Source organism: Salvelinus alpinus, chromosome 22 (genome assembly GCF_045679555.1).
Source record: "Salvelinus alpinus chromosome 22, SLU_Salpinus.1, whole genome shotgun sequence".
NCBI classification, from domain to species: domain Eukaryota; kingdom Metazoa; phylum Chordata; class Actinopteri; order Salmoniformes; family Salmonidae; genus Salvelinus; species Salvelinus alpinus.
Genome location: NC_092107.1, coordinates 23,719,415 through 23,747,191, shown reverse-complemented (window position 1 = coordinate 23,747,191; position 27,777 = coordinate 23,719,415). Strand labels below are relative to the sequence as shown.

The 27,777-nt window shown below is 45.4% G+C and overlaps 1 protein-coding gene across 3 annotated transcripts in view; it reads right to left on the bottom strand.

The window, feature by feature from the left end:
• Positions 1-27,777, bottom strand: part of LOC139549287 (serine/threonine-protein kinase ULK2-like) — an 80,033-nt gene that overhangs the window by 45,889 nt on the left and 6,367 nt on the right. For all 3 annotated transcript variants that reach the window (XM_071359577.1, XM_071359575.1, XM_071359576.1), the window contains exons 2-3: positions 20,254-20,346; positions 20,010-20,051 (exon numbers count right to left, since the gene is read on the bottom strand). Coding sequence is in view for 2 of the 3 variants with exons in the window: in XM_071359575.1 (XP_071215676.1) it covers positions 20,010-20,051; positions 20,254-20,346 (135 nt within the window). In the remaining variant the exon portion in view is untranslated. The remainder of the gene's footprint in view (positions 1-20,009; positions 20,052-20,253; positions 20,347-27,777) is intronic.

Here is a 27,777-nt window from a genome sequence, read left to right as displayed (position 1 = left end):
GTGTGTTCAACAGGCAGACAAGTTTCAAACCATTTAAATGCATTCAAATCATTTTTGTGAAGAACTTTAGTGTTATTGTGGCATACGGTGGTTACATTCAGATGTAACATGAGTACATGTTACAGTGAATATATTCAATGTACAGGCTACAATGTGTGGATCTCATGCGTGGTAATAACTACTGTACATGTATATAGGACTTGCATTCTTGGCACAATAAAGTTATTATATTCTACTCAGTCCATAGGCTTCATTAATGCCATTCAGACTTGACGATACAACTATGATAGCTGAGGTTCATAGATAGGTTCTGAACTGATAATCATACCAAAAGTTTTAGAGTCCATACACCGATCGGCTACATACTGTAGCTTGTTACACATCCAAAGGCATACAGTTATTTTTATCCTCCAATACACAATAAGCAAATAAATAGTTAGCTAGCTATGTTACCTCAGCTGTATTGCATGGCAAATATAAGGCAAGCTAACACAATTTGCAGTAAATGCTTTAGCTAGCTAGAATATTTACATCCACTGTTTCACAAGAAGACAGTCTGGTTTTCTCAGGAGTCCCTAAAATATTAAACAAGAATTACAAATGCATACTCATGTCATAACACTAGCTAGCTAGTCGGCTAACTTGCTAAATAGCCATTTTCAGCAGAAATTAACTTCATGACAAAAAAATATGCAAACGTTTGTCTCTACATTAACTAACATATTCCTCTCAATTGTACATTTTTGCTTGACTCGTCATGAAGTTATAACTACTTACCGTAATGTTTTGTCAGCCATCTTTGCTGGATGGGTGGCTCGCGTCAAATTCGTCATTGGAACCACTCGATATGAATGGTCATATAAAAACCTTGGGACCCAAATGTATAATGAGTGCTCTAACTCCCCCTTGGTATGACGATAAAAGCTTGGCACACCTGTTTTGGGAGTTTATCCTATTCTTCTCTGCAGATCCTCTCAAGCTCTGTCAGGTTGGATGGGGAGCGTTGCTGCACAGCTATTTTCAGTTCTCTCCAGAGAGGTTAGATTGGGTTCAAGTTCAGGCTCTGGCTGGGACACTCAAGGACATTCAGCGACTTGTTCCGAAGCCACTTCTGCGTTGTTTTGGCAGTGTGCTTAGGGTCATTGTCCTGTTGGAAGGTGAACCGTCGCCCAAGTTTGAGGTCCTGAGTGCTCAGGTTTTCAATGACCTCTGTACTTTGCTCTGTTCATCTTTCCTTTGTTCATCTTTCCTTCGATCCTCATCTTTCCTTCAAAAGAGTTCAATCTTGGTTTCATCAGACCAGAGAATTTTGTTTCTCATGGACTGAGAGTCCATTAGATGCCTTTTCGCAAACTCCAAGCAGGCTGTCATGTGCCTTTCACTGAGGAGTGGCTTCCGTCTGGCCACGCTACCATAAAGGCCTAATTGCCGGAGTGCTGCAGAGATAGTTGTCCTTCTGGAAAGTTCTACCATCTCTACAGAGGAACTCTGGAGCTCTGTCAGAGTGACCATCGGGTTCTTGGTCACCTCCCTGACCAAGGCCCTTCTCCTCCGATAGCCGGGTGACCAGCTCTAAGAAGGGTCTTGGTGATTCCAAAATTCTTCCATTTAAGAATGATGGAGACCAATGTGTTCTTGGGGACCTTCAATGCTGCAGAAATATTTTGGTACCCTTCCCCAGATCTGTGCCCATACACAATCTTGTCTCAGAGCTCTACGGACAATTCTTTATACCTCATGGCTTGGTTTTTGCTGTGACATGCACTGTCAACTGTGGGACCTTATACAGACAGGTGTGTGCCTTTCCAAATCATGTCCAGTCAATTGAATTTACCACACGTGGACTCCAATCAAGTTGTAGAAACATCAAGAATTATCAATGGAAACAGAATGCACCTGAGCTCAATTTCAAGTCTCGTACTCATTTTTTATTTAATCAATTTTAGAATAAGACTAACGTAACAAAATGTGGAAAAGGTAAAGGAGTCTGATTACTTTCCGAATGCACTGTATTTGATAGCATTCCACGTACTCTGCTCCAGTCATTACCACAAGCACCTTCTCCCCAATTAAAGGTGCCACCAACCTGCTGTGTGCTAAACCAGAAACCGTGGATTGATGGCAGCATTCGCGTGAAACTGAAAGCGCGAACCACTGCTTTTAACCAGGGCAAGGTGACCGAATACAAACAGTGTAGCTATTCCCTCCGCAAGGCAATCAAACAAGCTAAGTGCCAGTATAGAGACAAAGTAGAGTCGCAATTCAACAGCTCAGACACAAGAGGTATGTGGCAGGGTCTACAGTCAATCACGGATTACAAAAAGAAAACCAGCCCCGTCTCGGACCAGGATGTCTTGCTCCCAGACAGACTAAATAACTTTTTTGCTCGCTTTGAGGACAATACAGTGCCACTGACACGGCCCGCTACCAAAACCTGCGGGCTCTCCTTCACTGCAGCCGAGGTGAGTAAAACATTTAAACGTGTTAACCCTCGCAAGGCTGCAGGCCCAGACGGCATTACCAGCCACGTCCTCAGAGCATGCGCAGACCAGCTGGCTGGTGTGTTTAAGGACATATTCAATCAATCAAGCCTTATCCCAGTCTGTTGTTCCCACATGCTTCAAGAGGGCCACCATTGTTCCTGTTCCCAAGAAAGCTAAGGTAACTGAGCTAAACGACTACCGCCCCGTAGCACTCACTTCCGTCTTCATGAAGTGCTTTGAGAGACTAGTCAAGGACCATATCACCTCCACTCTACCTGACACCCTAGACCCACTCCAATTTGCTTACCGACCCAATAGGTCCAAAGACGACGCAATCGCAACCACACTGCACTAACCCATCTGGACAAGAGGAATACCTATGTGAGAATGCTGTTCATCGACTACAGCTCAGCATTTAACACCATAGTAACCTCCAAACTCGTCATCAAGCTCGAGACCCTGGGTCTCGACCCCGCCCTGTGCAACTGGGTCCTGGACTTCCTGACGGGCCACCCCCAAGTGGTGAGGGTAGGTAACAACATCTCCACCCCGCTGATCCTCAACACTGGGGCCCCACAAGGGTGCGTTCTGAGCCCTCTCCTGTAATCCCTGTTCACCCACGACTGCGTGGCCATGCACGCCTCCAACTCAATCATCAAGTTTGCGGACGACACTACAGTGGTAGGCTTGATTACCAACAACGACGAGACGGCCTACAGGGAGGAGGTGAGGGCCCTCGGAGTGTGGTGTCAGGAAAATAACCTCACACTCAACGTCAACAAAACAAAGGAGATGATTGTGGACTTCAGGAAACAGCAGAGGGAGCACCCCCCTATCCACATCGACGGGACAGTAGTGGAGAAGGTGGAAAGTTTTAAGTTCCTCGGTGTACACATCACGGACAAACTGAATTGGTCCACCCACACAGACAGCGTTGTGAAGAAGGCGCAGCAGCGCCTCTTCAACCTCAGGAGGCTGAAGAAATGTGGCTTGTCACCAAAAGCACTCACAAACTTCTACAGATGCACAATCGAGAGCATCCTGTCGGGCTATATCACCGCCTGGTACGGCAACTGCTCCGCCCACAACCGTAAGGCTCTCCAGAGGGTAGTGAGGTCTGCACAACGCATCACCGGGGGCAAACTACCTGCCCTCCAGGACACCTACACCACCCGATGTCACAGGAAGGCCATAAAGATCATCAAGGACAATAACCACCCGAGCCACTGCCTGTTCACCCCGCTATCATCCAGAAGGCGAGGTCAGTACAGGTGCATCAAAGCAGGGACCGAGAGACTGAAAAACAGCTTCCATCTCAAGGCCATCAGACTGTTAAACAGCCCCCACTAACATTTAGTGGCCGCTGCCAACATACTGACTCAACTCCAGCCACTTTAATAATGGGAATTGATGGAAATGATGTAAAAATGTATCACTAGCCACTTTAAACAATGCCACTTAATATAATGTTTACATACCCTACATTACTCATCTCATATGTATAGACTGTACTCTATACCATCTACTGCATCTTGCCTATGCCGTTCTGTACCATCACTCATTCATATATCTTTATGTACATATTCTTTATCCCCTTGTGTGTATAAGGTAGTAGTTGTGGAATTGTTAGCTTAGATTACTTGTTGGTTATTACTGCATTGTCGGAACTAGAAGCACAAGCATTTCGCTACACTCGCATTAACATCTGCTAACCATGTGTATGTGACAAATAAATTTGATTTGACTTGCTACTGTATGGAGATTACTCTTGGTTGTGTTCTAACCCGTTTAATGGGGTGTAAAGAAAAGCCTGATGATTGAATGCATAGATGGGCAGGCAGTTCGTTTTCTCAGAACACCGACAGGATTTCTGAAATCTCCCATGTGCACCAAGAACAAGTTCTACTGCCAAGAGCCCATCTTTTATCAAGTCAGTTTCATTGTCTGTTGAATCAGTGTGGGCTGTGTACCAGGCTAGTGTCAAAGTATTTGTCCATCTTGAATTGGCACCTATGTATCTCGAATCCATTAAAATGCTTTAAGGGATTCTGATCTACCCCTTACACACTCACTCTCTCTGCAGTAAACCTTTAATGAAATAGCGGGGATGTACCGAGCTATGCTGTATAGCGCGGGCTGTGTCAGCCTGCATATATATATATATATATATATATATGAGAGAGAGAGAGAGAGCGAGAGAGCGAGCGAAAGAGAAGGAAAGAGAGAAACACTCCACCATGTGATCACTATTGTCTGCATCACACTGCTGCATCCCTTTTCCGCTCATACAGTGGGGAGAACAAGTATTTGATACACTGCCGATTTTGCAGGTTTTCCTACTTACAAAGCATGTAGAGGTCTGTCATTTTTATCATAGGTACACTTCAACTGTGAGAGACGGAATCTAAAACAAAAATCCAGAAAATCACATTGTATGATTTTTAAATAATTAATTTGCATTTTATTGCATGACATAAGTATTTGATCACCTACCAACCAGTAAGAATTCCGGCTCTCACAGACCTGTTAGTTTTTCTTTAAGAAGCCCTCCTGTTCTCCACTCATTACCTGTATTAACTGCACCTGTTTGAACTCGTTACCTGTATAAAAGACACCTGTCCACACACTCAATCAAACAGATTCCAACCTCTCCACAATGGCCAAGACCAGAGAGCTGTGTAAGGACATCAGGGATAAAATTGTAGACCTGCACAAGGCTGGGATGGGCTACAGGACAATAGGCAAGCAGCTTGGTGAGAAGGAAACAACTGTTGGCGCAATTATTAGAAAATGGAAGAAGTTCAAGATGACGGTCAATCACCCTCGGTCTGGGGCTCCATGCAAGATTTCACCTCGTGGGGCATCAATGATCATGAGGAAGGTGAGGGATCAGCCCAGAACTACACGGCAGGACCTGGTCAATGACCTGAAGAGAGCTGGGACCACAGTCTCAAAGAAAACCATTAGTAACACACTACGCCGTCATGGATTAAAATCCTGCAGCGCACGCAAGGTCCCCCTGCTTAAGCCAGTGCATGTCCAGGCCCGTCTGAAGTTTGCCAATGACCATCTGGATGATCCAGAGGAGGAATGGGAGAAGGTCATGTGGTCTGATGAGACAAAAATAGAGCTTTTTGGTCTAACTCCACTCGCCGTGTTTGGAGGAAGAAGAAGTATGAGTACAACCCCAAGAACACCATCCCAACCGTGAAGCATGGAGGTGGAAACATCATTCTTTGGGGATGCTTTTCTGCAAAGGGGACAGGACGACTGCACCGTATTGAGGGGAGGATGGATGGGGCCATGTATCGCGAGATCTTGGCCAACAACCTCCTTCCCTCAGTAAGAGCATTGAAGATGGGTCGTGGCTGGGTCTTCCAGCATGACAACGACACGAAGCACACAGCCATGGCAACTAAGGAGTGGCTCCGTAAGAAGCATCTCAAGGTCCTGGAGTGGCCTAGCCAGTCTCCAGACCTGAACCCAATAGAAAATCTTTGGAGGGAGCTGAAAGTCCGTATTGCCCAGCGACAGCCCCGAAACCTGAAGGATCTGGAGAAGATCTGTAGGGAAGAGTGGGCCAAAATCCCTGCTGCAGTGTGTGCAAACCTAGTCAAGAACTACAGGAAACGTATGATCTCTGTAATTGCAAACAAAGGTTTCTGTACCAAATATTAAGTTCTGCTTTTCTGATGTATCAAATACTTATGTCATGCAATAAAATGCAAATTAATTACTTAAAAATCATACAATGTGATTTTCTGGATTTTTGTTTTAGATTCCGTCTCTCATAGTTGAAGTGTACCTATGATAACAATTACAGACCTCTACATGCTTTGTAAGTAGGAAAACCTGCAAAATCGGCAGTGTATCAAATACTTGTTCTCCCCACTGTATATACAGTGGGGCAAAAAAGTATTTAGTCAGCCACCAATTGTGCAAGTTCTCCCACTTAAAAAGATGAGAGAGGCCTGTAATTTTCATCATAGGTACACTTCAACTATGACAGACAAAATGAGAAAAAAAAAATTACAGAAAATCACATTGTAGGATTTTTGATGAATTTATTTGCAAATTATGGTGGAAAATAAGTATTTGGTCAATAACAAAAGTTTATCTCAATACTTTGTTATATACCCTTTGTTGGCAATGACAGAGGTCAAACGTTTTCTGTAAGTCTTCACAAGGTTTTCACACACTGTTGCTGGTATTTTGGCCCATTCCTCCATGCAGATCTCCTCTAGAGCAGTGATGTTTTGGGGCTGTTGCTGGGCAACACGGACTTTCAACTCCCTCCAAAGATTTTCTATGGGGTTGAGATCTGGAGACTGGCTAGGCCACTCCAGGACCTTGAAATGCTTCTTACGAAGCCACTCCTTCGTTGCCCGGGCGGTGTGTTTGGGATCATTGTCATGCTGAAAGACCCAGCCACGTTTCATCTTCAATGCCCTTGCTGATGGAAGGAGGTTTTCACTCAAAATCTCACGATACATGGCCCCATTCATTCTTTCCTTTACACGGATCAGTCGTCCTGGTCCCTTTGCAGAAAAACAGCCCCAAAGCATGATGTTTCCACCCCCATGCTTCACAGTAGGTATGGTGTTCTTTGGATGCAACTCAGCATTCTTTGTCCTCCAAACACGACGAGTTGAGTTTTTACCAAAAAGTTCTATTTTGCTTTCATCTGACCATATGACATTCTCCCAATCTTCTTCTGGATCATCCAAATGCTCTCTAGCAAACTTCAGACGGGCCTGGACATGTACTGGCTTAAGCAGGGGGACACGTCTGGCACTGCAGGATTTGAGTCCCTGGCCGCGTAGTGTGTTACTGATGGTAGGCTTTGTTACTTTGGTCCCAGCTCTCTGCAGGTCATTCATTAGGTCCCCCCGTGTGGTTCTGGGATTTTTGCTCACCGTTCTTGTGATCATTTTGACCCCACGGGGTGAGATCTTGCGTGGAGCCCCAGATCGAGGGAGATTATCAGTGGTCTTGTATGTCTTCCATTTCCTAATAATTGCTCCCACAGTTGATTTCTTCAAACCAAGCTGCTTACCTATTGCAGATTCAGTCTTCCCAGCCTGGTGCAGGTCTACAATTTTGTTTCTGGTGTCCTTTGACAGCTCTTTGGTCTTGGCCATAGTGGAGTTTGGAGTGTGACTGTTTGAGGTTGTGGACAGGTGTCTTTTATACTGATAACAAGTTCAAACAGGTGCCATTAATACAGGTAACGAGTGGAGGACAGAGGAGCCACTTAAAGAAGAAGTTACAGGTCTGTGAGAGCCAGAAATCTTGCTTGTTTGTAGGTGACCAAATACTTATTTTCCACCATAATTTGCAAATAAATTCATAAAAAATCCTACAATGTGATTTTCTGTATTTCTTTTTCTCATTTTGTCTGTCATAGTTGAAGTGTACCTATGATGAAAATTACAGGCCTCTCTCATCTTCTTAAGTGGGAGAACTTGCACAAATGGTGGCTGACTAATTACTTTTTTGCCCCACTGTGTGTATATATATATATATATATATATATATATATATATATATATATATATATATATATATATATATATATATATATATATATATATATATATATATATATATATATGAGAGAGCGAGCGAGCGAGCGAAAGAGAAGGAAAGAGAGAAACACTCCACCATGTGATCACTATTGTCTGCATCACACTGCTGCATCCCTCTTCCGCTTAACGCTAAACAGCTCCATAAAGAAGTGCAGGGACAGACGTAGCCTAGCGCCTAGCTAATGTAGCGCAGGCCTGTTATTATGATATACGCCTAATGAGCAGCACAGCTCAGGATCTGAATAAGCCCTGTAACCTTCCCGTCATCCAGCCCTACTCCCAACTGGCTTTATAAACAAGACTCCTTTATGAAAACATTCAAAATAATTACAGTAACAGTACATTCAGAAAGTATTCAAACCCCATGACTTTTTCCACATCGTTACGTTACAGCCGTATTCTAAAATGTATTAAATTGTTCCCCCCCCATCAATCTACACACAATAGCCCATAATGACAAAGCAAAAACAGGTTATAAGAAACATTTGCAAACAAAAACAAACAAATGAAATATCACAGTTACATAAGTATTCAGACCCTTTACTCAGTACTTTGTTGAAGAATCTTAGGCAGCGATTACAGCCTCAAGTCTGCTTGGGTATGACGCTACAAGCTTGGCACACCTGTATTTGTAGGGTTTCTCCCATTCTTCTCTGCAGATCCTCTGGGGAGAGTCTCTGCACAGGTATTTTCATGTCTCTCCAGGGATGTTCGATCGGGTTCAAGTCCGGACTCTGGGCCACTCAAGGACATTCATAGACTTGTCCTGAAGCCACTCCTGTGTTGTCTTGGTTGTGTGCTTAGGGTCGTTGTACTGTTGGATGGTGAACCTTCACCCCAGTCGGAGTTCCTGAGCTCTCTGGAGCAAGTTTTCATCAAGGATCTCTCTGTACTTTTCTCCGTTCATCTTTCCCTTGATCCTGACTAGTCTCCCAGTCCCTGCCGCTGAAAAACATGCATACAGCATGATTCTGACACCACCATGCTTCACAGTAGGGATGGTGCCAGTTTTCCGCCAGACGTAACGCTTGGCATTCAGGCCAAAGAGTTCAATCTTGGTTTCGTTAGACCAGAGAATCTTGTTTCTCATGGTCTGAGAGTTCTTTAGGTCCCTTTTGACAAACTCCAAGCAGGCTGTCATGTGCCTTTTACTGAGGAGTGACTTCAGTCTGGCCACTCCACCATAAAGGCCTAATTGGTGGAGTGATGTAGAGATGGTTGTCCTTCTGGAAGATTCTACCATCTTCACAGAGGAGCAATGTTAGAGTGACCATTGGGTTCTTGGTCACCTCTCTGATCATGGCCTGACATAATCCTGTCACGGAGCTCTACAGACAATTCCTTCGACCTCAAGGTTTGGTTTTTGCTCTGACATGCACTGTCAACTGTGGGACCTTATATAGACAGGAGTGTGCCTTTCCAAATCATGTCCAAACAATTACATTTACTACAGGTGGACTCCAATCAAGTTGAAGAAACATAAAGGATGATCAATGGAAAAAGGATGCACCTGAGCTCAATTTCGAGTCTCATAGCAAAGGGTCTGTTTTTTATCTTAATAAATTATTAAACATTTTTTTTTTTTTTTTTTACAAGTTTTTGCTTTGTCATTAAGGGGTATTGCGTGTAGATTGATGAGGGAAAAATGAATTGAATCCATTTTAGAATAAGGCTGTAATACAACAAAATGTGGAAAAAGTCAAGGGGTCTGAATACACTGTATATTGAGTCTTTGGTTTGGTTTCCACAGCGACATGAAATACATGGAGAAGGAGGTAGAAACAGTCAGAAATCTCTCACACACACACACACAAACACACACACACGTGTTCACAAAGAATATGTGTGAAACTACTAAGTGCTTGGTTAGAGACCACATTCACAGACCAGGAATAGCCACAGTGTGATCGTATGAGAGCGCGTGTGTGTGCATGATTGATATAATAGTTGTGAGTGTGTGTGCCAATGTGTATGTACTAGTGATTGCTGTGTGTGTGTGTGTGTGTGTGTGTGTGTGTGTGTGTGTGTGTGTGTGTGTGTGTGTGTTGAGCCATGACAGATTAATTAGTTTGAGTGTGCATTCTGTGTGTGCATGACACCGTACCCAAACCTTCCACCCGCGTGCGCCATTGTGTGCAAATCGAGTTTGTCCCCCACACCAAACGCGATCACGACACGCAGGTTGAAATATCAAAACAAACTCCGAACCAATTATATTAATTTGGGTGACAGGTCCAAAAGCATTAAACATTTATGGCAATTTAGCTAGCTAGCTTGCTGTTGCTAGCTAATTTGTCCTGGCATATAAACATTGATTTGTTATTTTACCTGAAATGCACAAGGTCCTCTACTTCGACAATTAATCCACACATAAAGCGGTCAACCAAATCATTTCTAGTCATCTCTCCTCCTTCCAGGCTTTTTCTTCTTAGGACTTTATATGGTGATTGGCATCTAACTTTCATAATAAGGTGAACTACCACAACCGACCTCAGTTCAACCTTCAATCACCCACGTGGGTATAACCAATGAGGAGACAGCACGTGGGTATATGCTTCTAAAAAGCCAATGAGGAGATGGGAGAAGCAGGACTTGCATCGCATTCTGTGTCACAAATAGAACTGACTTAAATTTTAGCACTTGGCAACGCAGACGCTCGTTGGCTCGCACGAGCAGTGTGGGTGCAATAATTGAATAACATGTACACTACCGTTCAAAAGTTTGGGGTCACTTAGAAATGTCCTTGTAAAAGCACATCTCGTACAACGCTGTGTATTACTCCCTTCACAGACAGCGCAAACTGGCTCTAACCAGAATAGAAAGAGGAGTGGGAGGTGTCAACAGTGAAGAGGCGACTCCGGGATAATGGCCTTCTAGGCAGAGTTGCAAAGAAAAAGCCATTCCTCAGACTAGCCAATAAAAAGTAAAGATTAAGATGGGAAAAACACAGAGTGGACAGAGGACCTTATTCTTTGCAACTCTGTCTAAAAGGCCAGCATTCCGGAGTCGCCTCTTCACTGTTGACGTTGAGACTGGGGTTTTGCGGGTACTATTTAATGAAGCTGCCAATTGAGGACTTGTGAGACGTCTGTTTCTATAACTAGGCACTCTAATATACTTGTTCTCTTGCTCAGTTGTGCACCGGGGCCTCCCACTCCTCTTTCTATTCTGGTTAGAGCCAGTTTGCGCTGTTCTGTGAAGGGAGTAGTATACAGCGTTGTACGAGATCTTCAGTTTCTTGGCAATTTCTCACATGGAATAGCATTTATTTCTCAGAATAAGAATAGACTGACCAGTTTCAGAATAAAGTTCTTTGTTTCTGGACATTTTGAGCCTGTAATCGAACCCACAAATGCTGATGCTCCAGATACTCAACCAGTCTAAATGGCAGTTGTATTGCTTCTTTTATCAGCATAACAGTTTTCAGCTGTGCTAACATAATTGCAAAAGGGTTTTCTTATGATTAATTAGCCTTTTAAAATGATAAACTTGAATTAGCTAACACAACGTGCCATTGGAACACAGGAGTGATGGTTGCTGATAATGGGCCTCTGTACGCCTATGCAGATATTCCATTTAAAAAATTACCCCAAACTTTTGAACGGTAGTGTATGTTTTAATTTATTTTGCAACGCTTGCGCACACGACGCGGATGGTGGGGTCAGCATGTGAGTGGAAGTCTCTATGTATAGCCCTCAGAGTGTGTACTGTATACTACACATGAATGACTGATATTGTGTCTATAGGCTAGGCTTTATGTTTTGCCCGCATTGAGATCTAAAGGAGCCCTCACAGTGCAGCGGGCCTTTCAAAGGTCAATGTGCCCCAGCAGCGTTCTCTAACGAGGCACCACCTCACACTCCTACAAACACCCAGCGACAGTGCTCCTACCCTCAGCTAATGACCGTCGACTGTAAACAGACCACACTTTCTTAATTGGTCTTTCAGCGGTGTGGCATCGATAACCACCAGACGCCCTCCACCTCAACTGAGATTGAAGAGTATGACCAAGGATAAGCTAATATCTAAGCCTATATCTGAATTCAGATGCTAGGCCAGGGGTCTTGTTTTTTTTAGACAAAGTCTAAAATCAACAGGAATTCTGCAAAAAAATATATAATTTTGGAAATCTGTTCACAAGTATTCCCAGAGGGGGGGGGGAATTAAAAATAATTATATTAAATAAATATATAAATAAATATATAAATATGATCGTGTCAACATTATCAAGGTATGAAATTATTGTTATTTTAAAATACAATCTCTTTTGGGCTTAGTTGTTTGTGGTCAATTTGCAGTGTACAAATCACTATAATTATGTTCAGCCCGCAGCTGAATCTGGCTGCCTACCCCTGCGCTAGGCCTTACTAACGTTAAAGCTACAATATGTTACTTTTTGGGTGACCCGACCAAATTCACAAAGAAATGTGAGTTATAGATCTGTCATTCTAATTATAAGCAAGTCTAAGAAGCGGTAGATCAGTTTTCTGTGCCATTTTGATGCTTCCCATTCTTAAGTTTCATTTTTGTGTCTTTTACTTTTGGTTTTGTACATCATCTTCAAAACAGCTAAAAATACATTACTTGTAGATATTGAAAATATATTTCATAGCGGTTTAGATACAATAGGTCAATAATTAGCTACACTCTAAGTGCGGACACACCGAGCGAGAGACAGACAGAGCGAGCGAGCGACAGACAGACAGACAGAGACAGACAGACAGAGACAGACAGAGACAGACAGACAGACAGAGACAGACAGACAGAGACAGACAGACAGAGACAGACAGACAGAGACAGACAGACAGACAGAGACAGACAGACAGACAGAGACAGACAGACAGAGACAGACAGACAGACAGAGACAGAGACAGACAGACAGAGACAGACAGACAGACAGAGACAGACAGACAGAGACAGACAGACAGAGACAGACAGACAGAGACAGACAGACAGACAGAGACAGACAGACAGACAGAGACAGACAGACAGAGACAGACAGACAGAGACAGACAGACAGAGACAGACAGACAGAGACAGACAGACAGACAGAGACAGACAGACAGACAGACAGACAGACAGACAGACACACAGACAGACAGACAGACAGAGAGCGAGCGCGAGAGACCGACAGAGAGCGCGAGAGACCGACAGAGAGCGCGAGCGACATACAGAGCAGAGTGAGCGACAGAGAGCGAGCGAGCGACAGACAGAGCGAGCGACAGACAGAGCGAGCGACAGACAGAGCGAGCGACAGAGCGAGCGAGCGAGCGACAGAGCGAGCGAGCGACAGACAGAGGGAGCGAGCAAGCGAGCGAGCGACAGACAGACAGAGGGAGCGAGCGAGCGAGCGGCAGACAGAGCGAGCGGCAGACAGAGCGAGCGGCAGACAGAGCGAGCGGACAGACAGAGCGAGCGGCAGACAGAGCCAGCGGCAGACAGAGCGAGCGGCAGACAGAGCGCAGACAGACAGACAGAGCGAGCGAGCGACAGAGCGAGCGACAGACAGAGCGAGCGACAGACAGAGCGAGCGAGCGAGCGAGCGACAGACAGAGCGAGCGAGCGACAGACAGAGCGAGCGACAGACAGACAGAGCGAGCGACAGACAGAGCGAGCGACAGACAGAGCGACAGAGAGCGAGCGAGCGACAGACAGAGCGAGCGAGCGACAGACAGAGCGAGCGAGCGAGCGACAGACAGAGCGAGCGAGCGACAGAGCGAGCGACAGACAGAGCGAGCGACAGACAGAGCGAGCGACAGACAGAGCGAGCGACAACCATATCTTACGGCAAAAAAGAGCTTCTGGATATCAGGACAGCGATCACTCACCTCGGATTAGACAAGTTTTTTTCTTCAACAAACAAGACGCACAAGACATTCTCCAAACACCCGACAGGGCCGACATCCACGTTATTTGCAAGAGGAAGCAACGCAAGTACAGAGGACAAAGAGCCGGATGCCTGGTCAGGACCCAGAAAAGAAGAATGGGAAAGCTGCCGTTACCGTCAATACTACACGCCAACGTGCAATCATTGGACTATAAACTAGACAAGGTACGATCACGAATATCCTACCAAATGAGACATCAAAAAGTGTAATATCCTATGTTTCACGGAATTGTGGCTGAATGACGACATGGATATTCAGCTAGGGGATACACGCTGCACCGGCAAGATAGAACAGCACACTCCGGTAGACGATTGGGGGGGGATGGTCTGTGCATATTTGTAAACAACAGCTGGTGCACGAAATCTAAGCAAGTATCTAGATTTTGCTCGCCTGAAGTAGAGTATATTGTGATAAATTGCAGGCCACACTACTTGCCTAGAGACTTTTCAGCTATACTTTTCGTGGCTGTTTATTTACCACCACAGACAGATGCTGGCACTTAGACAGCACTCGGCCAGCTGTATAAGGAAATAAGCAGACAGGAAACCAGTCACCCAGAGGCTGCGCTCCTAGTGGCCGGAGACTTTAAGGCAGGGAAACTTAAATCAGTTCTACCAAATTTCCATCAACATGTTAAATGTGCAACCAGAGGGAAAAAAATTCTAGATCACCTGTACTCAACACACACAGAGACACGTACAAAGCTCTCCCTCGCCCTCCATTTGGTAAATCCGACCACAACTCTATCCTCCTGATTCCTGCTTACAAGCAACAATTAAAGCAGGAAGCACCAGTGACTCGGTCTATAAAAAAAGGGGTCAAATGAAGCAGATGCTAAACTACAGGACTGTTTTGCTATCACAGACTGGACCATGTTCCAGGATTCTTCCGATGGCATTGAGGAGTACACCACATCAGTCACTGGCTTTATCAATAAGTGCATCGAGGGCGTCGTCCCCAGTGACTGTACGTACATACCCCAACCAAAAGCCATGGATTACAGGCAACATTCGCACTGAGCTAAAGGGTAGCGCTGCCGCTTTCAAGGTGCGGGACTCTAACCCGGAAGCTTACAAGAAATCCTGCTATGCCCTGCGACGAACCATCAAACAGGCAAAGCGTCAATACAGGGCTAAGATTGAATCATACTAAACCAGCTCCGACGCTCGTCGGAAGCACAGCCGCGAGCTGCCCAGTGACACGAGCCTACTAGATGAGCTAAATCACTTCTAGGCTCGCTTTGAGGCAAGCAACACTGAGGCATGCATGAGAGCATCAGCTGTTCCGGACAAATGTGTGATCATGCTCTCCGTAGCCGACGTGAGTAAGACCTTTAAACAGGTCAACATACACAAGGCTGCGGGGCCAGACGGATTACCAGGACGTGTGCTCCGGGCATGTGCTGACCAACTGGCAGGTGTCTTCAATGACATTTTCAACATGTTTCAAGCAGACCACCATAGTCCCTGTGCCCAAGAACACAAAGGCAACCTGCCTAAATGACTACAGACCCGTAGCACTCATGTCCGTAGTCATTAAGTGCTTTGAAAGGTTGGTAATGGCTCAAATCAACACCATTATCCCAGAAACACCAGACCCACTCCAATTTGCATACCGCCCAAACAGATCCACAGATGATGCAATCTCTATTCACTCCACACTGCCCTTTCCCACCTGGACAAAAGGAACACTTAAGTGAGAATACTGTTCATTGACTACAGCTCAGCGTTCAACACCATAGTACCCTCAAAGCTCATCACTAAGCTAAGGATCCTGGGACTAAACACCTCCCTCTGCAGCTGGATCCTGGACTTCCTGATGGGCCGCCCCCAGGTGGTGAGGGTAGGTAGCAACACATCTGCCACGCTGATCCTCAATACTGGCGCTCCCCAGGGGTGCGTACTCAGTCCCCTCCTGTACTCGCTGTTCACCCACGACTCCATGGCCAGGCATGACTCCAACACCATCATTAAGTTTGCAGACGACACAACAGTGGTAGGCCTGATCACCAACAATGACGAGACAGCCTATAGGGAGGAAGTCAGAGACCTGGCCGGGTGGTGCCAGAACAACAACCTATCCCTCAACGTAACCAAGACTAAGGAGATGATTGTGGACTACAGGAAAAGGAGGACCGAGCACGCCCCCATTCTCATCAACGGGGCTGTAGTGGAGCTGGTTGAGAGCTTCAAGTTCCTGGGTGTCCACATCAGCAACAAACTAGAATGGTCCAAACACACCAAGACAGTCGTGAAGAGGGCACGACAAAGCCTATTCCCCCTAAGAAAACGAAAAAGATTTGGCATGGGTCCTGAGATCCTCAAAAGGTTCTACAGCTGCAACATCGAGAGCATCCTGACTGGTTGCATCACTGCCTGGTACGGCAATTGCTCGGCCTCTGACCGCAATGCACTACAGAGGGTAGTGCGTACGGCCCAGTACATCACTGGGGCTAAGCTGCCTGCCATTCAGGACCTCTACACCAGGCGGTGTCAGAGGAAGGCCCTAAAAATTGTCAAAGACCCCAGCCACCCCAGTCATAGACTGTTCTCTCTACTACCGCATGGCAAGCGGTACCGGAGTGCCAAGTCTAGGACAAAAAGGCTTCTCAACAGTTTTTACCCCCAAGCCATAAGACTCCTGAACAGGTAATCAAATGGCTACCCGGACTATTTGCATTGTCCCCCCCCCCCCCCCCCAACCCCTCTTTTTACGCTGCTGCTATTCTCTGGTTAACATATATGCATAGTCACTTTAACTATACATTCATGTACATACTACCTCAATTGTGCTGACCAACCAGTGCTCCCGCACATTGGCTAACCGGGCTATCTGCATTGTGTCCCACCCCCCAACCCCTCTTTTACACTACTGCTACTCTCTGTTCATCATATATGCATAGTCACTTTAACCATATCTACATGTACATACAACCTCAATCAGCCTGACTAACCGGTATCTGTATGTAGCATTGCTACTGTATATAGCCTGTCTTTTTACTGTTGATTTATTTCTTTACCTACCTATTGTTCACCTAATACCTTTTTTGCACTATTGGTTAGTAAGCATTTCACCGTAATGCCTGAATACCTGTTGTATTCAGCGCACGTGACAAATAAACTTTGATTTGATGAGACAGAGAGAGTGAGCGAGAGAGGGAGAGCGCGAGCGAGCCAGAGAGGGAGAGCGCGAGCGAGCCAGAGAGAGAGAGCGCGAGCGAGCCAGAGAGAGAGAGCGCGAGCGAGCCAGAGAGAGGGAGAGCGCGAGCGAGCCAGAGAGAGGGAGAGCGCGAGCGAGCCAGAGAGAGGGAGAGCGCGAGCGAGCCAGAGAGAGAGAGCGCGAGCGAGCCAGAGAGAGAGAGCGCGAGCGAGCCAGAGAGAGAGAGCGCGAGCGAGCCAGAGAGAGAGAGCGCGAGCGAGCCAGAGAGAGAGAGAGAGAGCGAGCGAGAGAGAGAGACAGAGAGAGCGCGAGAGAGAGACAGAGAGAGCGCGAGAGAGAGACAGAGAGAGGGAGCGAGCGAGCCAGAGAGAGGGAGCGAGCGAGCCAGAGAGAGCGAGCGAGCGAGCCAGAGAGAGCGAGCGAGCGAGCCAGAGAGAGCGAGCGAGCGAGCGACAGAGAGAGCGCGAGAGAGAGCGCGAGAGAGAGACAGAGAGAGCGCGAGAGAGAGACAGAGAGAGCGCGAGAGAGAGACAGAGAGAGCGCGAGAGAGAGACAGAGAGAGCGCGAGAGAGAGACAGAGAGAGGGCGAGAGAGAGACAGAGAGAGCGCGAGAGAGAGACAGAGAGAGCGCGAGAGAGAGACAGAGAGAGCGCGAGAGAGAGACAGAGAGAGCGCGAGAGAGAGACAGAGAGAGCGCGAGAGAGCGCGAGAGAGAGACAGAGAGAGAGAGAGCGCGAGAGAGAGACAGAGAGAGCGCGAGAGAGAGACAGAGAGAGCGCGAGAGAGAGACAGAGAGAGCGCGAGAGAGAGACAGAGAGAGGGCGAGAGAGACAGAGAGAGCGCGAGAGAGACAACTAAATAAACAAAGACCGTGGGAAGAAACAATGAGAAATGAGAGTGCAATAGAAAGAGAGAGTGAAATGAAAGCCTAGAAAGAGAGGACGCTTGGAGGCCTAACACCCATCTCTAACACTGCAACACTATCTTCGTCTCCCTCTAAACGCCGAAGCCGCAGTCTCTTCTCTCTTTCCTTTCAGACGGCATCTCTAAGCCCCACTGCCTGTGTGCCAAAGGCGACAGCTGCAGAGGCGAGAGATGGCCCAGGGAGAGTACAGCTCTGCCAATGGGAGGAGAGGGGGGAGCGAGAGACTGACTCTAAGACACGCTACACACAAAGCCCAAACCAGTGTCTTCAGTTATGGGGAGTGTTCTGTGGCAATCCTATTCACTTCCAGGTAGAAGTTGCCCCTCCCCCTAACCACATATCTAGGATCAGATTCCCTGACCCCCAATCCAAATCTTAATCATAAGGGGTATGAAAAGATAAATCGGCACATAGTGCCTGTATTAGTGGATTTAACCTACTTCCACTCATCCAGTCTGTTCGGCATTGACAAGGGACTTTTCAAACACATTTTACATCACACACTACATTAGCATAACGGAAATGTCTGACTCTATAAGTGGTGATTACATCAGGGGCGCGGCCGGAGGGATGAAGGGAGGAGGGCCGGATGGGTAGAGCAGCAGGGTCCCGGTGGGAGGCTTACATAAACACAGGAAGTGCCTCACCGTGTGGGCAGCGCTGCTTGATCATCACTTCAATAGCTCTCTCTCTAATACCACTCTCTCAATCTCTCCCAATTGGGTGGAGCCCTACCGGACAGGCTTTTTATAGCTAGAGAACGCAGAGAGACTCATAGCGGTACCTGCTAACCATGGAGTGAACAATGAAGCCCACACACAGAGAGAGCTCATGAACTGAGGAGGGCTGAGCTGGTGTTTCAAAAGCTGTTCCCTGTTCTTTAATAGAAGGCTCTCAGTGATTTCCATGCTGACCCAAAGCTACAGGTCTACTAGTCACCATGAAGTAAGGTCATGATGAGCTCGACTAACACCTGACCTTTGGTGGGGGCCATTTTGTCCCCCACCTTGGACAACCCTGCCCCTGAACACATCACTGAGGACAGTCGGTGGTGAGTTCCGATTGGCGACCAGGGAGATGGGCCGTACAATGCATGCTGTTGGTATAACCATGGCCAGTCATGTGACTGAGAAGCTCCCAGGCTCCACCAGTCAGTCAGTGGTCACAGCCTTGGCCCACCAGTCAGTGATCTGTCAGAGTTAATGGTTTAGACATCATGACCACTGACTTTACACACAGACTTCTGCTCTGGACATATGCAGTCAGCTCCACCTGGACCGGACAAACACAGAAAAGGTCTACTCAGGAGCTTGGCAACCCATTCTAATGTGTTTGTCTGGCTCACTGGTCAGCTAGTGATTGAGAGTGTTCTGCCTGTATGCTGCTGCATTGCCCTGCCCCGTCCCATTTTGCTAGTTATAATGACTCAAACAATTTGCTTCTAGCCATTTAGGTCTAATTGAGCAGTGTTGTTGAGAATGGCTAGATGAAACGAAGAGCGGTCGGTATAAAAAGCCCCTGAGTGAACTGGAGGCTCAGTCAGCATGCAGCCTCCTAGTTTTAGTAGTGACGCTAGGCTAACTCTGCTTTAGTAGTGACGCTAGGCTAACTCTGCTTTAGTAGTGACGCTAGGCTAACTCTGCTTTAGTAGTGACGCTAGGCTAACTCTGCTTTAGTAGTGACGCTAGGCTAACTCTGCTTTAGTAGTGACGCTAGGCTAACTCTGCTTTAGTAGTGACGCTAGGCTAACTCTGCTTTAGTAGTGACGCTAGGCTAACTCTGCTTTAGTAGTGACGCTAGGCTAACTCTGCTTTAGTAGTGACGCTAGGCTAACTCTGCTTTAGTAGTGACGCTAGGCTAACTCTGCTTTAGTAGTGACGCTAGGCTAACACAGTAGACACACTCGGTCTACCTGCAATCAACTGAGCTCTACCTTACTTCAATGGAAAACAAGATAAGGACTTACCTGGACATCATAAAGCGCCACAATGTTCTCATGTTGAAGTTCCTGGAAAAAGTAATGAAGAAAACAAGTACATTAGCGATGCATTGGCTACTGTACCTTTGACGTGACAACTGGCTTCTATTTAGATTTATAAGTCATGGCCTTTCAGTCAAACATGATGACTAATGGAAGATAGATGTCAACTCATTCTTTAAATACGTTTCCAAGATAAGTGATTAGGAATTAGGTTAAGCATACTACTCACCTTGAGGATTTTGATTTCCTTGCCAAGCAGGATCTGGGACTTGGAGAGGTTCTTCTTGGTAATGCTCTTGACGGCCACCTCCCAATCAGTCTTCTGCAGTCGGAGGAAGGAGTGAAATAAAGGAACAACTAGTTAAAATCCCTTTAAACATGTTCAGTTCCTCCATCACTTACACTAATGCCAAGGGAAGCTTGTGTGTGTGTGTGTGTGTGTGTGTGTGTGTGTGTAAAGCTCAGGCCAACTGGCCTTTAATTGCTTTGCGTGCACTGTATATCATCGTTTGTGAGAGAGATGCGGGGGAAGAGAGGACATCTTGGACAATAAACCAACACAGGTTTTTTGGGTTTCAATCAGATAGACCTCAGACTGAATGAAGAAACAGTCAAATGAATACTAGAACACAGTTCTCCAGTTATCATAGCGCTTGATGGTTTTTGCAACTGCACTTGAAGAAACTTCCAATTTCCGGATTGACCGACCTTAATGTCTTAATGGACTGTCGTTTCTCTTTGCTTATTTGAGCTGTTCTTGCCATAATATTGATTTGGTATTTTACCAAATAGGGCTATCTTGTTTGGTCTCCCGAGTGGCGCAACGGTCTAAGGCACTGCATCACGGCCGGTGATTGCGAGTCACACAGGGCGGTGCACAATTGGCCCAGCATTGTCCGGGTTAGGGTTTGGCCGGGGTAGGCCGTCATTGTAAATAAGAATTTGTTTGTAAATGAGAGCAAAACATTCTTATGGTGACAATAACATTTGTTGGCACCTTCAATTCTTGCCCACTCATAAAAAGGAAATTTCAACACTCAACAGTTCAGGCAAATTTGATGAACTACTAAACTTGGAACCAATCAGAACTCCTCTACATACCCCTCGTGATGAAGGTAGCAAATGGCCTTCTAGAGGCGAAAGAAACGCACACCTATTTAGGCGAGGTGCTGGCTAACGGAGTGGAACACTTAAAAAAATTAAAGGAGAGCCCCACACTCAGAGCTCAGTTGGCCTTCGCCTATCTACGATAACACAGCCTCTTGTGAAAACGAGAGCTGCTGTCTGATGAAGAGGAACAGATATAGCTAGCTAGCTCCCCGACTGAAATAAAATAAATCGATTTTTGAGTGCCCTTGAAATATGCAGCATGCAAGAGGAAATGTCTTGATCATATGAAGAGGTAACTCCATTCACCCTTTCGTCAAATTATTGCAAGACAGCCAATGTCACAGACCAGCCTAGCCAGCTACTGTAAATGTCCATTTCGATTTCATTAGCCAGCTCTGTCATGTTTTGGCATGATTATGTGTCACATTTCAAAGAATTAGCACCAGGATTAAGAAACATTAAATCATATGCTTTGCATAGAAACTCAAATAAAAGCATGCAGAGAGATAGGTGTGTGTATGTGTGTCATGTATGCCAGAATGGAGGTTTAAAAAACAACATGGCATAACTATGGCATAACCTAAACATACAGTAGTAAAAAGTTGACACCTATTCATTCAAGGTTTTTTCTTTATTTTTACTATTTTCTACATTGTAGAATAATAGTGAAGACATCAAAACTATGAAATAACACATATGGAATCATGTAGTAAACAAAAATAGTGTTAAACAAATCAAAATATATTTTAGATTTGAGATTCTTCAAAGTAGCTCTTGGCATTCTATCAACCAGCTTCATGAGGTAGTCACCTGTAATGCATTTCAATTAACAGGTGTGCCTTGTTAAAAGTAAATTTAATGCGTTTGAGCCAATCAATTGTGTTGTGACAAGGTAGGTGTGGTATACAGAAGATAACCTTATTTGGTAAAAGACCAAGTCCATTTTATGGCAAGAACAGCAAACTTTATTTGTCATATACGCCGAATACAACAAGTGTAGATCTTACTGAGAAATGCTTATTTACAAGCCCTTAACTCTTCTTGAACTGCACTGTTGGTTAAGAAAATATTTACCAAGTAGACTAAAATAAAAAGTAATAATAAAAAAGTAACACAATAACAATAATGAGGTTATATACAGGGGACACCTGTACCGAGTCAGTGTGTAGGGGTACAGGTTAGTTGAGGTAATTTGTACATGTAGGTGAGAGGTGAAGTGACTATGCATAGATAATAAACAGCGACTAGCAGCAGTGTACAAAAGGGAGTGGGGGAGGGGGTAAATGTAAATTGTCCGGTGTTGATTTTATTAACTGTTCAGGAGTCTTATGGCTTGGGGGTAGAAGCTGTTGAGTAGCCTTTTGGTCCTAGACTTGGCGCTCCGGTAACGGGGGCCTGTTCGGCACACCATTTCATGTAGTCCACGATTAGCTCCTTAGTCTTGCTCACATTGAGGGAGAGGTTGTTGTCCTGGCACCACACTGCCAGTCCTCTGACCTCCTCCCTATAGGCCGTCTCATTGTTATCGGTGATCAGGCCTACCACTGTTGTGTCGTCAGCAAACTTAATGATGGTGTTGGAGTGGTGTTTGGCCACGCAGTCGTGGGTGAACAGGGAATACAGGAGGGGACTAAGTACACATTCCTGAGGGGCCCCCGTGTTGAGGATCAGCGTGGTAGATGTGTTGTTACCTACCCTTACCACCTGGGGGCAGCCTGTCAGGAAGTCCAGGATCCAGTTGCAGAGGGAGGTGTTTAGTCCCAGAGTCTTTAGGTTAGTAATGAGCTTCGTGGGCACTATGGTGTTGAAGGCTGAGCTGTAGTCAATGAACAGCATTCTCACATAGGCCAGTCTGGAGTAAGATTGCGATTGCATCATCTGTGGATCTGTTGGGGCGGTATGCAAATTGGAGTGGGTCTAGGGTCTCCGGGAGGATGCTGTTGATGTGAGCCATGACCAGCCTTTCAAAGCACTTCATGGCTACCGACGTGAGTGGCACAGGGCGGTAATCATTTAGGCAAGTTACCTTCGCTTCCTTGGGAACGGGGATTATGGTGGTCTGCTTGAAACATGTAGGTATTACAGACTCGGTCAGGGAGAGGTTGAAAACGTCAGTGAAGACACTTGCCAGTTGGTTCGCGCATGCTTTGAGTACACGTCCTGGTAATCTGTCTGGCCCAGAGGCTTTGTGAATGTTGACCTGTTTAAAGGTTTTGTTCACATTGGCTACCGAGAGTGTTATCACACAGTCGTCCAGAACAGCTGGTGCTCTCGTGCATGCTTCAGTGTTGCTTGCCTCGAAGCGAGCATAAAAGGCATTTATCTCGTCTGGTAGGCTCACATCACTGGGCAGCACGCGTCTGGGTTTCCCTTTGTAGTCCGTAATAGTTTAAGCCCTGCCACATCCGACGAGCGTCAGAGACGGTGTAATAGGATTCAATCTTAATCCTGTCTTGACGCTTTGTTTGTTTGATGGTTCGTCTGAGGGCATAACGGGATTTCTTATCAGCTCCCTGTTAGTCTCCCGCTCCTTGAGTGGCAGCTCTAGCCTTCAGCTCGATGCGGACGTTGCCTGTAATCTAAGACTTCTGGTTGGGATATGTACGTACAGTCACTGTGGGGACGACGTCATCGATGCACGTATTGATGAAGCGAATGACTGAGGTGGTGTACTCCTCAATGCCATTGTATGAATCCCGGAACATATTCCAGTCTGTGCTAGCAAAACAGTTGTGTAGTGTAGTTTCATCTGACCACTTCCATATTGAGCGAGTCACTGGTACGTCCTGCTTTAGTTTTTGCTTGTAAGCAGGAATCAGGAGGATAGAATTATGGTCAGATTTGCCAAATGGAGGGCGGGGGTAAGCTTTGTATGCATCCCTGTGTGTGGAGTAAAGGTGGTCTAGGATTTTTTTCTCTCTGGTTGCACATGATATGCTGGTAAAAAAAATCTGTTTTACCAAATTAAGTTTGCCTGGATTAAAGTCCCCGGCCAATAAGAGAGCCCCTTCTGGGTGTGCATTTTCTTCTTTGCTTATGGCCTTATAAAGTTGGTTGAGAGCGGCCTTAGTGCCAGCTTCGTTCTGTGGTGGTAAACAAACAGCTACGAATAATATAGATGAGAACTCTTAGTAGATAGTGTGGTCTACAGCTTATCATAAGGTACTCTACCTTAGGCGAGCAATACCTCAAGACTTCTTTAAAATTAGACATTGCACACCAGCTGTTATTGACAAAGACACACACCCCCACCCCTCGTCTTAGCAGAGGTATTCTGCAGGTGCATGGAAAATCGCACTAGCTCTATATTGTCCGTATCGTCGTTCAGCCATGTCTCGGTGAAAAATAATAAGTTTGTTTTTAATGTCCTGTTGGTAGGATAATCTTAATCGTAGGTCATCAATTTTATTATCCAAAGATTGCACGTTAGCAAGAAGAACGGATGGCAGTTGGAGTTTACTCTCGCTCTCCTACGGATCTTCAAAAGGATGCCTGGGCCGCGGCCCCTTTTCCTGCGTCATTTCTTCACGCAAAAGGCGAGGATCTGGGCATGTTCCAGTGAAAGCAGGATATCCTTCTCGTCGGACACGTTAAAAGGAAACATTTTCTTCCAGTCCGCGGTCAGTAATCGCTGTTCTGATGTCCAGAAGTTCTTTCGGTCTTAAGAGACGGTAGCAGCAACAATACATACACAATAAGTTTAAAAAATAAGTTAAAGTAAATGCAAAAAAACTAAATGGCACAATGTGTTGGGAGAATGTAAAACATCAGCCATGTTTTTTGGCGCCATCTTATAAGGAAAGGAGAAAGACAGTCCATCATTACTTCAAAAGACATTAAGGTCAGTCAATACGGAACATTAAGAACCTTGAAAGTTTCTTCAAGTGCAGTCGCAAAAACCATCAGGCGATATGATGAAACTGGCTCTCAAGAGGAACGCCACAGGAAAGGAAGACTCAGACTTGCCTCTGCTGCAGAGGATAAGTTGCAGTTAACTGCACCTAAGATTGCAGCCCAAATAAATGCGTCACAGAGTTCAAGTAACAGACACATTTCAACATCAACTGTTCAGAGGAGACCGCGTGAAATCAGGCCTTTGTGGTTGAATTGCTGCAAAGGAACCACTATTAAAAGAACACCAGTAAGAAGAAGAGACTTGCTTGGCCAAGAACCATGAGCAATGGACATTACACCGGTGGAAATCTGTCATTTTGTCTGATGAGTCCAAATTTGAGATGTTTGGTTCCAACCGCCATGTCTTTGTGAGATCCTGAGCAGGTGAACAGATGATCTCCGCATGTGTGGTTCCAACCGTGAAGTATGGAGGAGGAGGTGTAATGGTGTGGGGGTGCTTTGCAGGTGACACTGTCAATGATTTATTTAGAATTTAATGGCACACTTAACCAGCATGGCTACCACAGCATTCCCATCTGGATTGCGCTCAGTGAAACTATCATTTGTTTTTCAAAAGGACAATAACCTAAAACACACCTCCAGGCTGTGCAAGGGTTATTTGACCAAGAAGAAGAGTGATGGAGTGCTGCATCAGATGACCTGGCCTCCACAATCACCCGACCTCAACACAATTGAGATGGTAAGGGATGAGTTGGACCACAGAGTGAAGAAAAAGCACCCAACAATTGCTCAGCATATGTGGGAACTCTGTCAACTGTTGGAAAAGCATTCCAGGTGACTACCCCATGAAGCTGGTTGAGAGTAGAGGTCGAACGATTATGATTTTTCAACGCCGATACCGATTATTGGAGGACCAAAAAAGCCGATGCCGATTAATCGGCCGATTCTTTTTATTTATTTGTAATAATGACAAATATATTAACTTAATATAATACATCAATAAAATCAATTTAGCCTCAAATAAATAATGAAACATGTTCAATTTGGTTTAAAAAATGCAAAAACAAAGTGTTGGAGAAGAAAGTAAAAGTGCAATATGTGCCATGTAAGAAAGCTAACGTTTAAGTTCCTTGCTCAGAACATATGAAAGCTGGTGGTTCCTTTTAACATGAGTCTTCAATATTCCCAGGTAAGAAGTTTTAGGTTGTAGTTATTATAGGAATTATAGGACTATTTCTCTCTATACCATTTGTATTTCATTTGTATTGACGCACAACAAAGAGCTGCTGGCAAAACGCACGAAAGTGCTGTTTGAATGAATGCTTACGAGCCTGCTGCTGCCTACCACCACTCAGTCAGACTGTTCTATCAAATCATAGACTTAGTTATAACATAATAACACACAGATATACGAGCCGTAGGTCATTAATATGGTCGAATCCGGAAACAATCATCTCGAAAACAAAACGTTTATTCTTTCCAGGCAAATGAAAATGATAAATGAAAAATGATAAATGAAAAACCCCCGGAAATATCAGATTTGCATGTATTCAGACCCTTTACTCAGTACTTTGTTGAAGCACCTTTGGCAGTGATTACAGCCTTGAGTGTTCTTAGTTATGACGCTACAAGCTTGGCACACCTGTATTTGGGGAATTTCTCCCACTTTTCTCTGCAGATCCTCTCAAGTTCTGTCAGGATGGATGGGGAGCTTCACTGCACAGCTATTTTCAGGTCTCTTCAGAAATGTTCGATCGGGTTCAAGTACGGGCTCTGGCTGGACCACTCAAGGACATTTAGAAAATTGTCCCGAAGCCACTCCAGCATTCTCTTGGCTGTGTGCTTAGGGTCGATGTTCTGTTTGAAGGTGAACCTTTGTCCCAGTCTGAGGTCCTGAGCGCTCTGGAGCAGGTTTTCATCAAGGAACTCTACTTTGCTCTGTTCATCTTTCTCTCGATCCTAACTAGTCTCCCAGTCCCTGCAGCTGAAAAACATCCCCATAGCATGATGATGCCACCATCGTGCTTCGCCGTAGGGATGGTGCCAGGTTTCCTCCAGATGTGATGCTTGGCATTTAGGCTAAATAGTTAAAAATATTGGTTTCATCAGACCAGACTATACTGTTTACCATGGTCTGAGAGTCCTTTGGGTTTCTTTTGGAAAAGTACAAGTGGGTTGTCATGTGCCTTTTACCAAAGGAGTGGCTTCCTTCTGGCCACACTACCATTAAGACCTGATTGCTGGAGTGCAGCAGATATGGTTGTTCTTCTGGAATGTTCCCATCTCCACAGAGGAACTCTGTAGTTCTGTCAGAGTGATCATCGGGTTATTGGTCACCTCCCTGACCAAAGCCCTTCTTTCCCCGATTGCTCAGTTTGGCCGGGCGGCCAGCTCTGATTTCACTGTCTTCTTGGGGACCTTCAATGCTGCAGAATTTTTAGGTACCCTTCCCCAGATCGGTGCCTCGACACAATCCTGTCATGGAGCTCTACAGACAATTCCTTCCACCTTGGTTTTTTCCTCTGACATGCACTGTCAACTGTTGAACCATATATAGACAGATGTGTGCTTTTCCAAATTATGTCCAATCAATTGAATTGACCACACATGGACTCCAAGTTGTAAAAACATCAAGGATGAACAATGGAAACAGGATGACCCTGAACTCTGAATAAATAAGGTATTACTCATAAGGTATTTCTGTTTTTATTTTTTGTAAATAAGCAAAAAACTGTTTTTACTTTGTCATTATGGGGTATTGTGATAAAATATTGATAATTGATAAAAA